Source organism: Megalops cyprinoides, chromosome 5 (genome assembly GCF_013368585.1).
Source record: "Megalops cyprinoides isolate fMegCyp1 chromosome 5, fMegCyp1.pri, whole genome shotgun sequence".
NCBI classification, from domain to species: Eukaryota; Metazoa; Chordata; class Actinopteri; order Elopiformes; family Megalopidae; genus Megalops; species Megalops cyprinoides.
Window position 1 is genome coordinate 23054611 of NC_050587.1, and position 12967 is coordinate 23067577.

A 12967-nucleotide genomic window follows, 5' to 3' on the forward strand; every position below is an offset into this window, starting at 1 on the left:
ATGACCCTCTGAGTTGACGTGAGCTTACTCTGTCACTATATTTTTGGCACTCAGTGTCTCTTGAGGTCTTAATGAGTGATTATGGGACTGTAGGTAGTCTGTGCCCATCATACTGCAGGTGCTGTATTCAGCATCAGCCAACGGTGTGGTGACAATTGACAATATGAAGATGTCCATTGGTTACTGAGGTCAACAGTGGAAATGAGACAGGGAGATTGTGATGGGGCTCAATGGTAACATGAGCCTGGTACAGATGTTGATGTCACCTTGTTCAGCCAGAACGCAGTGGCCTGTTCAGTGTCCCGTGAAAGGCGCCAGTGTTTTTGGCACAGTGAGCCAAACCTCTTACGGGAAACTGTGCCCCATGTGGTTTTCAAATTGATGGTTTAAGCCTGCCCTGGGGTGAGTTTGAACCATGTAAGCTACATCAGGAAATGGCTCTATCCAGGATCTTTCCAAGCTTTTGTACAGACTAAGTACCATGATTAATCTAATTGATCCCACTGGCAGCTTTGACCACAGAATAGTAGGAAAAATCATTCTAAAACAAACAAATAGCAACATCAAGCACAGGCCTTTCACAGCTACAAGAGAGGATGTTGGTAGAAGGAATGGAGCAAGCTGTAAATTTAATTCCTGACCATAGACTGTGCGCATAGACATCAGTTGCTGATTTATATGATCAAGGAATTCTTAAGTTGTTTTTTTGTGTAACTAATATCTTGAATTTTCATGAATCAAGAGAAAGTCATATCCTCTCCTTTTGAATAATCAAATTTTTTTGTGGGTGGAATGATATGGTGTTGGTCAGCTATCATTATGAAATTACAAGGAGCAAAACAAGAGGAATGAAGCCAGGGAGAATAAATAATTGAAGTCGCTTCTACAGTTGGAATCGAGCTTCTACATAGGAGCACCTCTTAACAACTTAGCAACAATTCTGCCATCTGGTGGAAATCATGGAGGTAGCAGTGGGCTTTTTGTCATTAGGAATGATTTAAAAAACTATTAGTCAATGAACATACTGCTTTACTACTACTTTGATGATACTCATTCTTCAGTGAGTCAGAACAATGGTCATAGCACGAAACACTTGCTGTTATCAAAGAAAATGATGGTTAAGGAGGCAATTCACTCTACCACTAGTCTAAGCATTTTCTAGTAGAATGAAATGTTAAAATGTCCCTTTTGTTACTCACACAGTCATTTTTCAGTGACAAAATCAAACAAATTAGGTTGTTCAAGCAATGAATGTCTGATGCTTTTCTTTTGGAAACATAAGAAACCTCGAGAAAGAGAGACAAAAATGATAAAATATGCATTTTTTCAGCGATGGAGACAGAATGTATAAAATATATCTCCTAGCATGACCTGGATTCATGCTAACGGTGGATGTACAGTCTGCTCCTGGATGACATACATTGTAAAATGATACATATACATTCCACTGCTTTACGCAATGGCTTACTGTGGCTGTGAGGCCTAAATGGTGACCAGCAGCTACAGAATGTTACAAGTGTGCATACAATAGAAGGAAAAACTGAAAACTGAACAGAACTGGAAATGTATGTTTCTAGAGACATAATGTTCATCATTAGTGGACCTAATTCAAAGCCCATCTCTGGCTCTGGCTCTGATCAGTTTATCAAAGGCAATGACAAGGACAAATGAGATTATTTTTTAAAACAAAGGTTGTTTTATTGTATTAAGGGTTACAGAGAAACATCTTTTTTCATTCAGTTATGAACAACAAATACAAATTGAAGTGACATCATTTATACAGGTATTCAATCATGTCGGTGGCTTTTTGGGACTGGAATCTTTATTTTAGGGAAATGAGGGCTTTATCTATTCAAATGATACAAGGACTTTCTGCTCTCAGACTGTTAAAGCAAACAAGATTTCTTCTCACTTTGTAGGACATATCAATTTAGTTTCAAGACTTTATAATTCAGATTTTTTTGGTTCATGTCCATTTCTTAATGACTAAAACATGTCAAGGAATTATTATGAAATCATAAAAACATGGAAGTGGTATTAATTTATTTTATTGTCCTTTTATTTTTTCACATTTTCATCCAAAAAAATACAATTAAAAATTAAAAAAATAAAATGTACCGGTCATTGCGCACTATTTTGATATATTATAATTGAGTTGGAGGTCCTGCCTTGGATTTTGTAGAAGGAATAAGACTTTTACTTTATTTTATCTTTGCCCTGTCCGTGTTGTGCACACAAAGGCCAGGTGAGTTCTGCGCTTAGCACCATTGAACACAGCTATGTTCATCCTCAGGCTCCAGCATGCTGCTGGGAAGCTGGCTTTTTCCTCCGTGTATGTGAGACACTGATACAGCCCAACGATCAGTTTAGAGTGGTTTAGTACAGAAATGCACCCTCCTTCCCTCTCTCCCTGAAGGGCCATGCTAGGAGGGGAAAGAGACAAGCGACAGAGGGATGGATGCACCAAGGATGATGGAGCAAGTGGAACAAAAGGTGAGGGAGACACTGAGGCACCTCTCTGCCAAAACTGAAACTGTGTCTTTTGGTTCTGATACACACAGCTAACTACCAATATTAATTATTCTTACAGAAAGCCCCTCCAAAGACAGTGAGGGATCCCTGGAATGGTTGGATCTAGGTGATCAGAAGTTCAGAAATAAGCCACAGTGAACTGAATTGATCGAATTCAGAAAGAAGCTGAAATTTTGTGAAGAGGTACCAGTAGCAACAAAAACATAAAAAAACACAACTACAAACGCATGGGACAAATAGGTCCTCCGTACAAAAGCCCAGAGAAAACTATTGCGAATGGCTGTGACGTGAACACAGTGATCTTTAAAAAAATCCTCTAAATTCACCATAGCAGACTCAGTAGCCCGGCTTCACCAGGAGCCTGCTTGATTACAGGACAGTTAGAATAAAAATCCCATCCTTTTGAAGAAGAGGAGGCGTTTGTCTTTGGTGTGTGCGTGTATGTGCATGTTCATTTGGGATGTGCTAAACAGCTCAAGTCCCTGGTGACTGCTGCAGTCTTGGCCTTAACAGAATACATTCTGTGCACAACTGTCCAGGAACGTGGCTTTGGGTTTGTGTTCAAGCTGAAGGGAGGAGAGATGTAGGAGGTGGGTGCTGTGTCCTTGGCTTTGGTAGTTTCAGGAGGGAGGAGGGGTGTTTGATTGGGGTAGGGACAGTGAAGAAGGGATGGGGTGGGAAGGGTGAGGAGGGGAAGCGGTGAAGGGGTCTTTGATTGTTTTATGATCTTTTCCGTCTTCCTTCAAAGTTTCTGAAGTTGGCCGGTCTCATCTTCATCTCAGCGAACGCGATTGAATGCTCGTGGCCTTTCCAATGGAACCAGTTGACACCCTGGGGAAGAAAGCGTGAAAACAAAGCAAGAATCTTAATTGGTTGCTTTGAAATTTAATGCATAAACAATGAACAAGCCGCGGTCACAAGCAGCAACATGTTCTGCATAACCTTCACCTGCTGTTATAATTATTAAAATAAATTAATTCATGTGTTTAACTATCACCTATCACTATCACCTATTTACTGCAAGGGTTAGGGTACAACAGCAGTGCTCCACATGAGAACAAAAACTGCCATGTTTAGGTTACAATCACAGCTCTTCATGGACTACTCCACCCTGAGATCACAGGATTGCATTTTCTCAGCCCTGGGTAGGGCACCTCTATTGTGCCTTTAATGAAGGCAATCATACTGAACTGGTGCAGTTAAATATCCAGTTGTATAAGTGCATATGCACAAGCCATGATAAAAGATAAAAGGTAAAGACATGCTGAACCAATAATGATAACAAATATGTTTTGTGAGCTGTGGCTGTGAATGTGCAATCTGATCTTGTGAAATAAGGAGGATATTCGTCTAAGTTGTACAGTCTAAACTATGATACAAAGAATATTACCATAGAGTATAGTGCCTAAACTATGATAAAGGAGATATTAGGCTAGAGTATACTGCCTAAACTATGATAAGGAGGATATTGTGCTAGGGTATAGTGCCTAAACTATGATAATGAGGATATTAATGAAGGGTGTAGTGCCTAGGTTGTACCTGATGAGATTTCAAATTGAGATGCAAGGTAACTATAATAGCTGTATGTAGAGGCCAGTTGCCATAGACACACAGATTCTATCTCACCTTGCTGTGGCTGTCGTCCCCATACCGTCCCATGAGATTGACACGATGGCAGTTCTTGTACCAGAAGGCACCCTTGTAAGACAGGGCACAGTTGGTAACGGCAATGTCATTGTCATTGTCGTAGGTAGAGAAGGGTCGGCCTTGGTGGTAGGTCAACGAGTCACCTACAAGCATGAGACGAGAGCAAGGATCAGCACATGGTAGTGCAAAAACAGATAAATGTATGACAGACTTACATGGACAAGTTTGGAAAGTAGAAATGACATTTACAAAGGGTACTGTGGATACTGTGTTTAAGGTTCAGTTTTTGTCCACCCACAACATGATTTCTGTATTTAAACAATGTATACATTTTTGCCTCTGAGCTTTTCACTGTGAGACATACAGGGTAGTGCACTGAAATTCATTGCTTGATGTTCAGAAGAAAGCACGGGTTGTGATTCACTTTCTTTTGGTTTACAAAAAGACCTTAGTAGGGAGGACTAAAACTAGTGGAACACTGAGCTAAGTGACAGTTATGTGGGACTCCCGTGGCTGCAGCCATGTGCTGAACCTAAACACAGAGGAGACCTGTACACTAGCTGTTATATGAATTTAAATATGAAGTAGAGCAGAAACATCAGCTGCACCCAAAACCTAGCAGAGCAGAGCAGACATATAACAGCCATGTCCTAAACCTAAGCGTAGAGTAAATGTATTAGCGGTGCCATAAACTTGCATAATCATACAGTAGACACAAAGTAGATAATGTGATGGGCATACCAGTGGGGTCCTAAACTTAAACATGCAGTAGACATACAATAGATAACATGATGGTTGTACTGGCTGTGCCCTAAGCATTAACATACAGTAAACTCACAGTAGACAATGTGATGGGCATACAGGTGGTGACTGAAACTTAAAAAAACAGAGTGAACAATGAGTCTATAAATTGAAGAGCGTACCAGCAGTGCCACTGTAGGTGCCAAAGTGAGCCTTGTATCGGCTGCGGGGTTCGGAGATGGTGAACTTGTCGTACTGGGCGTAGGCCTCCTCTCCATTGTCTCGGAGGTCCACTCTCAGCTCGTATAGTCCAGCGGACGTGATCTTGTGGAGGTTGCCAAGTCCTGGGGGAGGAAACGGAGAACGGTAATGGTCACCTCTGCAAGAAGGCACAAGGGGCTGGCGGTCACCCCTCCCAATGCCGTGGGGTGGGGAAAAAAGAGTGAACTAACCAAGCCAGAACTCATCGTTCATGTCACCAAAGCCAGCAGAGTAATTCTTCCAGTTCCTGAAGAAATCAAGTTTGCCACTCTGGCGTCTGAGGAACACCTGCAGGGATTAAGACAGAAGCTCCACACCCAATCCTTAACAAAATTGCTTCAGTTAACATATTAAAATAATGTTTCTTGCATTAATCTACTGCCCATGGCTGTTGTGTGCTCTGCTTCCCGTGTTTATTGTACTAGTGTCATGTTTAGTTGTTTAACTGTTGTTAAACTGTCCTGTTGTTAGTTTAGTTAAACCCCCAAACATGGTCAGTCGGTCACTCACAATCCAGCCGCCTCCATCGGTGGTCATGTCGCAGAACACCTGCAGGGGCTGGTTCTCATTTCCGCCCAGGTAGATGGTGTAGAGGCCGGAGGTGGTTTCGCCATTCAGCAGGGCTTGCGAGCAATCCTTCGGGTGTTTGTACAGCAGCCCAACTGCACACGCGCACACGCGCACACACGCATACACACACACACACACACACACACACATGGAAGAGAGGTGTCATTCACACCAGTGCCACATAAATGTATTACAATATTGAATAAGTACTGTTCAGACATACAGTACACATGTGATTGAGGGGAAAAGACCAAAACTAGAGCATAGACAAAGGGTAGATGAACACAGGGAAAGAGCAGAGGGGGGAGGTGAAAGAGGAGTAGAGGTGTGAAGGGGCGGGAAAAAGAAGAACAGGATGGCAGAGAAGAGGGGTGAGTGAAAGGAGGGCATGAGGAGAAGGAGTAAGGAGGTAAGGAGTCAAATGGAGGATACAAAGGAGACAGGACAGGAGAAAGAGGAGAGATGGAGGAAAGGAGATGGAGGAGCGGAGAGAGGAGAGGAGAGAGGTGGACAAAGAAAAGAAAAAATGAGTAAGGAAGTGAAGGATAGCTGGGTAAGTGTTGGACGCACTGGTGGTGAATACGGTGGTGATGAGCTTGCTCTTCTTGGGCCCAGCGATGGCCTGGAGTTTTACTTTGTACTCTGTGGAGGCGCTGAGCTCAGACAGGCTATGTGAGGTCTCTATTGGGCTCAGAACAACTTCCTGAACACGCGCACACACACACACACACACACAGAGTCCATTGTCAAATAATTGCACAGTACTTTGAAGTACAAAAAACAGCAAATTCACAACCAAGGGAATTAATACTAATTCTGTTGTTAATTTAATCTATTTCTTGTCTGATGAGTTTATAAGCACCTTTCAATATTTCAATATTCTGCATTTTTTCATTATAGGGCATTTTCATTTTGTTTGATGAAGAGCAGCCAATCACAAACCCTGCTGCCGGACTGAGACTGACACCAGCCACTGGGTTTCCCTGGCATCACACTCACCCTTACAACTCCATCAGCTGACTCAATGGTCAGGACATAGCCAGTGATGGCAGCACGTGGGGGCTTCCATGTCAGAGTGGCAATCTCTGTCAGAATGTTGCTGGCTGCCAGGTCCCGTGGGGCATCCACATCTGGGATCAGAGGGCAGAGGGTGGAGTTACAGGTAGCCAGGGTGGTCCTATTAGTGTTTCTGGGTAGTTTACTAGACAGCTATCATTTAAGACATTTTTTGACTGAAACTTGAAATAAATCATGCTAACTGCATGCAAAAATCATGCTGACAAAAACTGTTCCAAAAAGGTTATATCATTGAAAATGTGCAAGTGAACACACCTAGCACTCAACAAGTCCATAAACTAATGGCAGAACTGCAGCATCAGCCACATAGGTTTAGATTTTTTCAGTCAGAAGTGCTAACATGTGCATCACTGGACACCAGACTTCCTATGAAATGTACCACACACATAACCTTTAGCTGTGGCTTGATTCCACAAGATCAGTTACGTTTTCTCAAGGGACTGCATGAGGTGCTTTCTAGCCACTCCAGACAGTAGTGCAGCATGGGGTCATCCTCTTTGCATGAAAGGACAGCAGGTGAGGCACTCACTGGTGGTGAACTCTGTAGTTGCAGCTCCACTCTTCTCGTCACCTCTGACCGCGTGAACCATGACCAGGTAATGCGTGGCAGGAGTCAGGGAGCTCATGTCGAACTCGACCGTGTTCCCTGACACACGCTCCATCACCGGGGCAACTGTGGTGACATCAGAGGACACACACCTGTCAGTGTGGGCTCACACACTCGCATGAGCATAGCTCTTGGATCAGTGGATTCCAAGGCCAGGGTTGGAAGCCAGAACCAGTCCAACGTCAACCACTGGTCGTGATGGGAGGACATGACATAATGCATAGCTGAAGTAAGTAACATGGATGTGAACTACTCTTCAATAGGCTGCTGGAGTTAAAACCATACATCTAGGCCCTCAATCAGTTTAACCAAAATTCAGCTTTGTCCTTACTATAGTAATCTGTGTAGGTGCTACTCTAAGTATAAGTACTCTTTTTCTGAGACCACCACCAAAGGACTTCATCTGGTGGACATAGACTACAATAAATTATTTTCCTCTTCAAATTTATATTTCATTCCTAATTCAAGGCTAACATCTAATAACCATGTTGGGTGCAAAATGACTATCTAACACAGTTTGAATGCACCGTTCCAGAGGGCGAGCACTACCTGTGAATCAGGTGCCTCTCACCTGTGTCTGCACTGTAAGTGATGACATAGCCGTCCACGGTAGCGATGGCGGGTTGCCATAGCAGCAGGGCCTCAGTGTCGGTGACATTGATGGCAGTCAGGCCACGAGGCTGGTCCAGGGCTGGAAGAGGCAGAGAATACAGTCAAGAGGATCAAGACAGCCTGTGTGTGTGCATGGATGTGTACATGTAATTGTGCATGCACATGCGTGTGTGTGTGTATGTGTTTGTTTATGCGCCTGTGTCCATGTCTGTATGTGTGGGCATACGTATGTGTGTGTGAGACAGCTGGCATGTGTATGAGTGTGTATATGTGTGTGTGTGTGTGTGTGTGTGTGTGAGAGAGAGAGAGAAAGATAGTGTGGGTGTGTACAAGATTTTGAGTAGGGGTAAGTAAATGTACAACATACACACATGTCTGTAAGAATGTATGTGTATATGTGTGTATTTGTATACACATTTGCACGAGTGTGTGTTTGTGTGTGTGTAACTGACCTGCGGTCACGCTGTCGGACCCTGGCTCGCTCTCCTCCAGACCTTTCACAGCGATGATGGTCACCAGGTAGGTTGCCCCGGGGATCAGGCCGGCCAGCAGTGCCTGGGACTCCGCCCCATCTACAGTCACAGTCACTGGAGCTCCTGTGAACAGGGAGCATGTGCAACAGACCAATCAGAAGATGGGCACTGAGTACTGAGGTGAACGTTATGTACAACGTTAAAGCTAAAACTCATGCAAGTTAATATTTCTTAAACATTATACCAAAAGAAAAAAGGAAAAAAAACAAACAAAAACATTTATTCTTAACTAATGGGAAATTGTATTACAATATTGGCATTTAGCAGACACTCTTATTCAGAGCAACTTTATACAGCTGGATATTTATTGAGGCAATTCTGGGTTAAGTACCTTGCCCAAGGGTACAACAGCAGTGACCCATGGGGAATCGAACTGGTAATAATTTGGTTATGGGTCCTGCTCCTTACCACTATGCTACACTTACGCCCCTAAGAGGCACAAGGTGAGCAAAAAATGGTGAGCTATACTACTCACCCCCCTCAGCTGGCACATAGGTTACTCGGTAGCTATCCACTACAGTGCGGGGCAGAGTCCAGTGGACGATGGCAGAGGTGTCTGTGATGTCAGAGAAGTGGATGCCCCTTGGAGCGCCCAGACCTGGAGTAGCATCATATTACAAAAAGGCACAAAAAGAAACACACACACAGGTGGAAAGTTACAACTTGTGGCAACTACTCTCCTCAATAGGCTCTCTTGGAACCAAGCCCTTAAATCCCGGCTTTACTCCACAAAGGTGGAGCGATCCACAGGTCCAAAAGAAAATGACATGAAAATTTCAACTGTCGAACTCCCAATAAACAGGGTCTTACATTTCTAAAGCAATCGGCAAAATCAACAGATATGAACAAGTTTGCTTGAGATAACAGCAAGGCTTTTCAGTTCTGTTCATCAACACTTCTAATCCAGAAACATCACACAAGTGCTGAAAACATCAAAAATCACATTGCAAGGGAATTAGGGAAAATACAGGGAAGACTGGAACTCCCTTGTTCAAAACAGCATATAGTGACACACAGATATTAAGTGCACGCCATTTGGAGAGAGACAACAATAAAACATGCCAGTCAACTTCAAGATCAAAGACAATACCCCCACCCAACAGATCCATGTCATGTGTCAATGACCTTCAGTAAGTTAATAAGACACAAACACAGCACATCCTTGGCAGGCACAGGTCAAGTGGCTGGGCATCAAAGCATGAGACAAGCAAAAAAAAAAAGAAAACAGACAATGCGTATTAAAAAGCATGCTAAAGAGATTCAGTAAAGATGCATGTGCATCAAATTTTCAAGTCAAATTCAACACGATGTGGTGAGATTCTGTGTAGGTAATTCAAAGCTCCAGGAACTTTTTATTGGAGGAAGAACCAAGATGTTGCACCACAGACAGTGGACGAGACTGCTGTGGTTATGTGGCAAGAAATTAGGAGCCATGCCAGACAGGAGAAGGACAGAATACACTGCTGTGAGAGGAGGACGCTTAAACATTTCAGGGAAAAGGCAATCATTCACAGGTCATTGGAAGTATTTGCCAATACTAACAGGCACCAATGTCAACATGACACTAGGGTCACTATGTAATCCTTGCTAGTTTTAAACTATAGATATGTTGAAACCACTCCATAACATGGTATTGGTATGAGTGCTTAATAAGGTATCCCTGTGACATCTGCAAATCCTGGCATTGTCCTTAAAAACATCCGCATTACCTTTCTTTAATGTTAGAAAAATAACAGTGTTTTGTTTCAGCGACAAATCATAGTAGTTAATGGGGGTGTAAAATGCTGGCTTTACAATAATATGATACAATATCAATACGTAAGTAATAACAAAATATATTGGTACATATCTAAGAATTACATTGTGATACATGGTGACACATGATGGAAACTGAATGATATTATATGCTGTATATGCTATTGATATTATATGCTATTGAAACAACAGTCAATGTTCAAAATGGACTTGTCACAAACACTTTAGTTAACACATTAATGTGAACAAAAATAAATAAATAATAAAATCAATGGTATTGGTCAATGCTTACATGCAATATTTGTTTTAGTCCTGATGCATTGATGTGAATGAGTGTATCGTTACACCACTAGTAATTAACACATCATGAAGCATTTATAACCAGACTGTATTTATAAAGTAGTGATATAAGCAAGGTAAAATATTACAGGGATGTCAATCAAAATGTGTTTTTTTTGCTTTTGCAAGGAGAAAAATTAAAATTTGCACCGACTCCCTTAATCCAACAATAAACCTGGTGTCCCTCAAGCAAAGAGCAAGCAAATTACATTGACATCGACATGACCGTTGAATTTCCTAATGGTCAAAAAGAAGGAAGTTCAAGAAGAAGGCAAGATCACAAACCAACATCACGCATTTCTGACAACTTTGATTTTCAGGCAAGAGGAAAAACTCAGTATTAGTTGAACTTAAAACACATTCACATACAAATTTTTGAGAAGAGCTGGCAAGACATAAATAACAAGAAAGAAAGGGAAAAGAGAGGAAAATGCAAGGGTAAGAGAAGGTATCATTTCCCGGGTTTTCCGTACACCAGCGTTTTCCATTCATGAGTCTGGTGCAGCTGGGAGAGAATACCTGTTCGGGCTACAGCAGTAATGGGTTGGGACCGATGCTCCAGTGTGACTCCATAAAGCTCAATTTCATACTCGGTGCCGCCGGAGAGATCCGTTATGACTCTGGTTCTCTCGTCACCAGACACGTGGTGCTCTTGCGGGCTCTCGAGCTTTTTGGAGTCCCTAACTTTAATCACGAATCTATCGAAGACGTCTTCCTCGGCGGTCCAGGCAAGCCGGAAGCTTTCAGAGGTGACGTCGGAAACGAAAAGGTGCTCCACTTCGGGTTCAGCCTCTGAATGACAAGGGAACACTTTTTTTTGCCCTTTCCTGGAGGACGTTTGGGACACTTTTTCAAAGGCTTAGCTACGTGAAGGCGACGACGGAGATGCTGATAGCGTTCAGCAGCTAACTACACCTGTTACAGACCAGCGTTGAAGGTGAGTAGCTAGCTTATTTGATATGAACATAACCAAAATGTAATACCGGTTAATGCATTGAACATGTCAGTCTCCACCACCACACCATGCTTTCAAAGGTTAGCTTTGGTCTTTCAGTTAGTCCGGACACAATGAGAGCTCACAGTAGAGCATTTGAGCATCGGTTTGACACAGAAGAGCTTATAATGCATTTCTGTTTTTGAACACTAATGTGGATATGAATACATTTGCACAAGCTAGACCTTGTGCAGGCCTTGCAGCTAAACCGACTTGCTCCATGGTCTCTCAATTTGTCTGAAAAAGATGCAGCTGGAACAAACAGCTGGATTCGTATTCACACCCACACCATCATGCAGATGTACTGCAGTCGTCTTCGCATTCAGTGATAATGGAACATACAGAGTCATGTTAAGTGATGCAATCAACAGGCATTTCATGCCGAGAATGCCATGTTGATACTGCTGTGTTTCCTTACTGGTGACCTGAGGTAGTAACGGGACAAATGAGTCACAATTCTGTGTTTAAAAGTTAGACAGAACCAAGGGCCATTTTCTAAAGAATGAATAACACATTATGCTGTAATTAGGCCTACATTATTTGGAAAATGTCAGTTGGTACTTATAAATTAAATCTGTGTGCTTCAGTGGACACAGTGAGCACATGGCCTTTACAAAGTATGATTAATATTCATTTGCTAGGCTCAGTGGTGAACACTTGGCCTTAATGGAATTCCTTCAGAGAACAGCCCTTGGTATGATTTAAGCAGGCAGTGTTGATCATAGCCCTGGTAATGTGGAGCACTGTAAAAATTTATAAAGTGCTTAATGATACACTAGCTACATGTCCAGGTACTGAATCATACTACAATGAGATCTGAAGGAAAACACAGTTAAAATATGGCAAGCAGGTTGCTTGTACATATTTTCGAGAGGCAATCAACATGAGTGTCCCTATTTTCTGTAAAAAAGGTAAATGCAGGGCCAAGCACAAGCAAACATGATCTGTGTAAAAAAGAAAACAAAAAAAAACAAAAACAAAACATGGATTCAGTCCTATTTGCTCAAAGAACAAATGAGAGCAAACAGCTGCCATTGTCAAAGAGGAAGTGGAAGAGGTAGCTGGGGTGTGTTGAGACTTCTCCACCAAAGCATAGCTTGTCAGGTACTGTAAGTTTAATTTTTACCTTTACAATCTCAAGCTGATTCTGAAATTCATACCCAGCACAGTAAAGGTTTCCAGAGAGGGAAAATTAGAAGACCTCCTGTAGGTGGTTCTTGGGACTGTAACTGTAAATGTGCCAACCAAAATTATGTCTGAGCTGGGTGTGTAACCATAAAGGTACATGTTCCCAAAGTG

At 42.4% G+C, this 12967-nt stretch overlaps 1 protein-coding gene across 1 annotated transcript in view; it reads right to left on the bottom strand.

The window, feature by feature from the left end:
• Positions 1-2881: 2881 nt before the first annotated feature.
• The window catches only part of LOC118778044 (tenascin-like), a 53111-nt gene continuing 43025 nt past the window's right edge, over positions 2882-12967 (bottom strand). The window contains exons 13-24 of the mRNA XM_036529359.1: positions 11194-11466; positions 9056-9178; positions 8500-8643; positions 8007-8126; positions 7358-7501; positions 6751-6881; positions 6322-6454; positions 5692-5843; positions 5373-5469; positions 5103-5264; positions 4159-4322; positions 2882-3363 (exon numbers count right to left, since the gene is read on the bottom strand). Coding sequence (XP_036385252.1) covers positions 3253-3363; positions 4159-4322; positions 5103-5264; positions 5373-5469; positions 5692-5843; positions 6322-6454; positions 6751-6881; positions 7358-7501; positions 8007-8126; positions 8500-8643; positions 9056-9178; positions 11194-11466 — 1754 coding nt within the window. The 3' untranslated portion in view covers positions 2882-3252. The remainder of the gene's footprint in view (positions 3364-4158; positions 4323-5102; positions 5265-5372; positions 5470-5691; positions 5844-6321; positions 6455-6750; positions 6882-7357; positions 7502-8006; positions 8127-8499; positions 8644-9055; positions 9179-11193; positions 11467-12967) is intronic.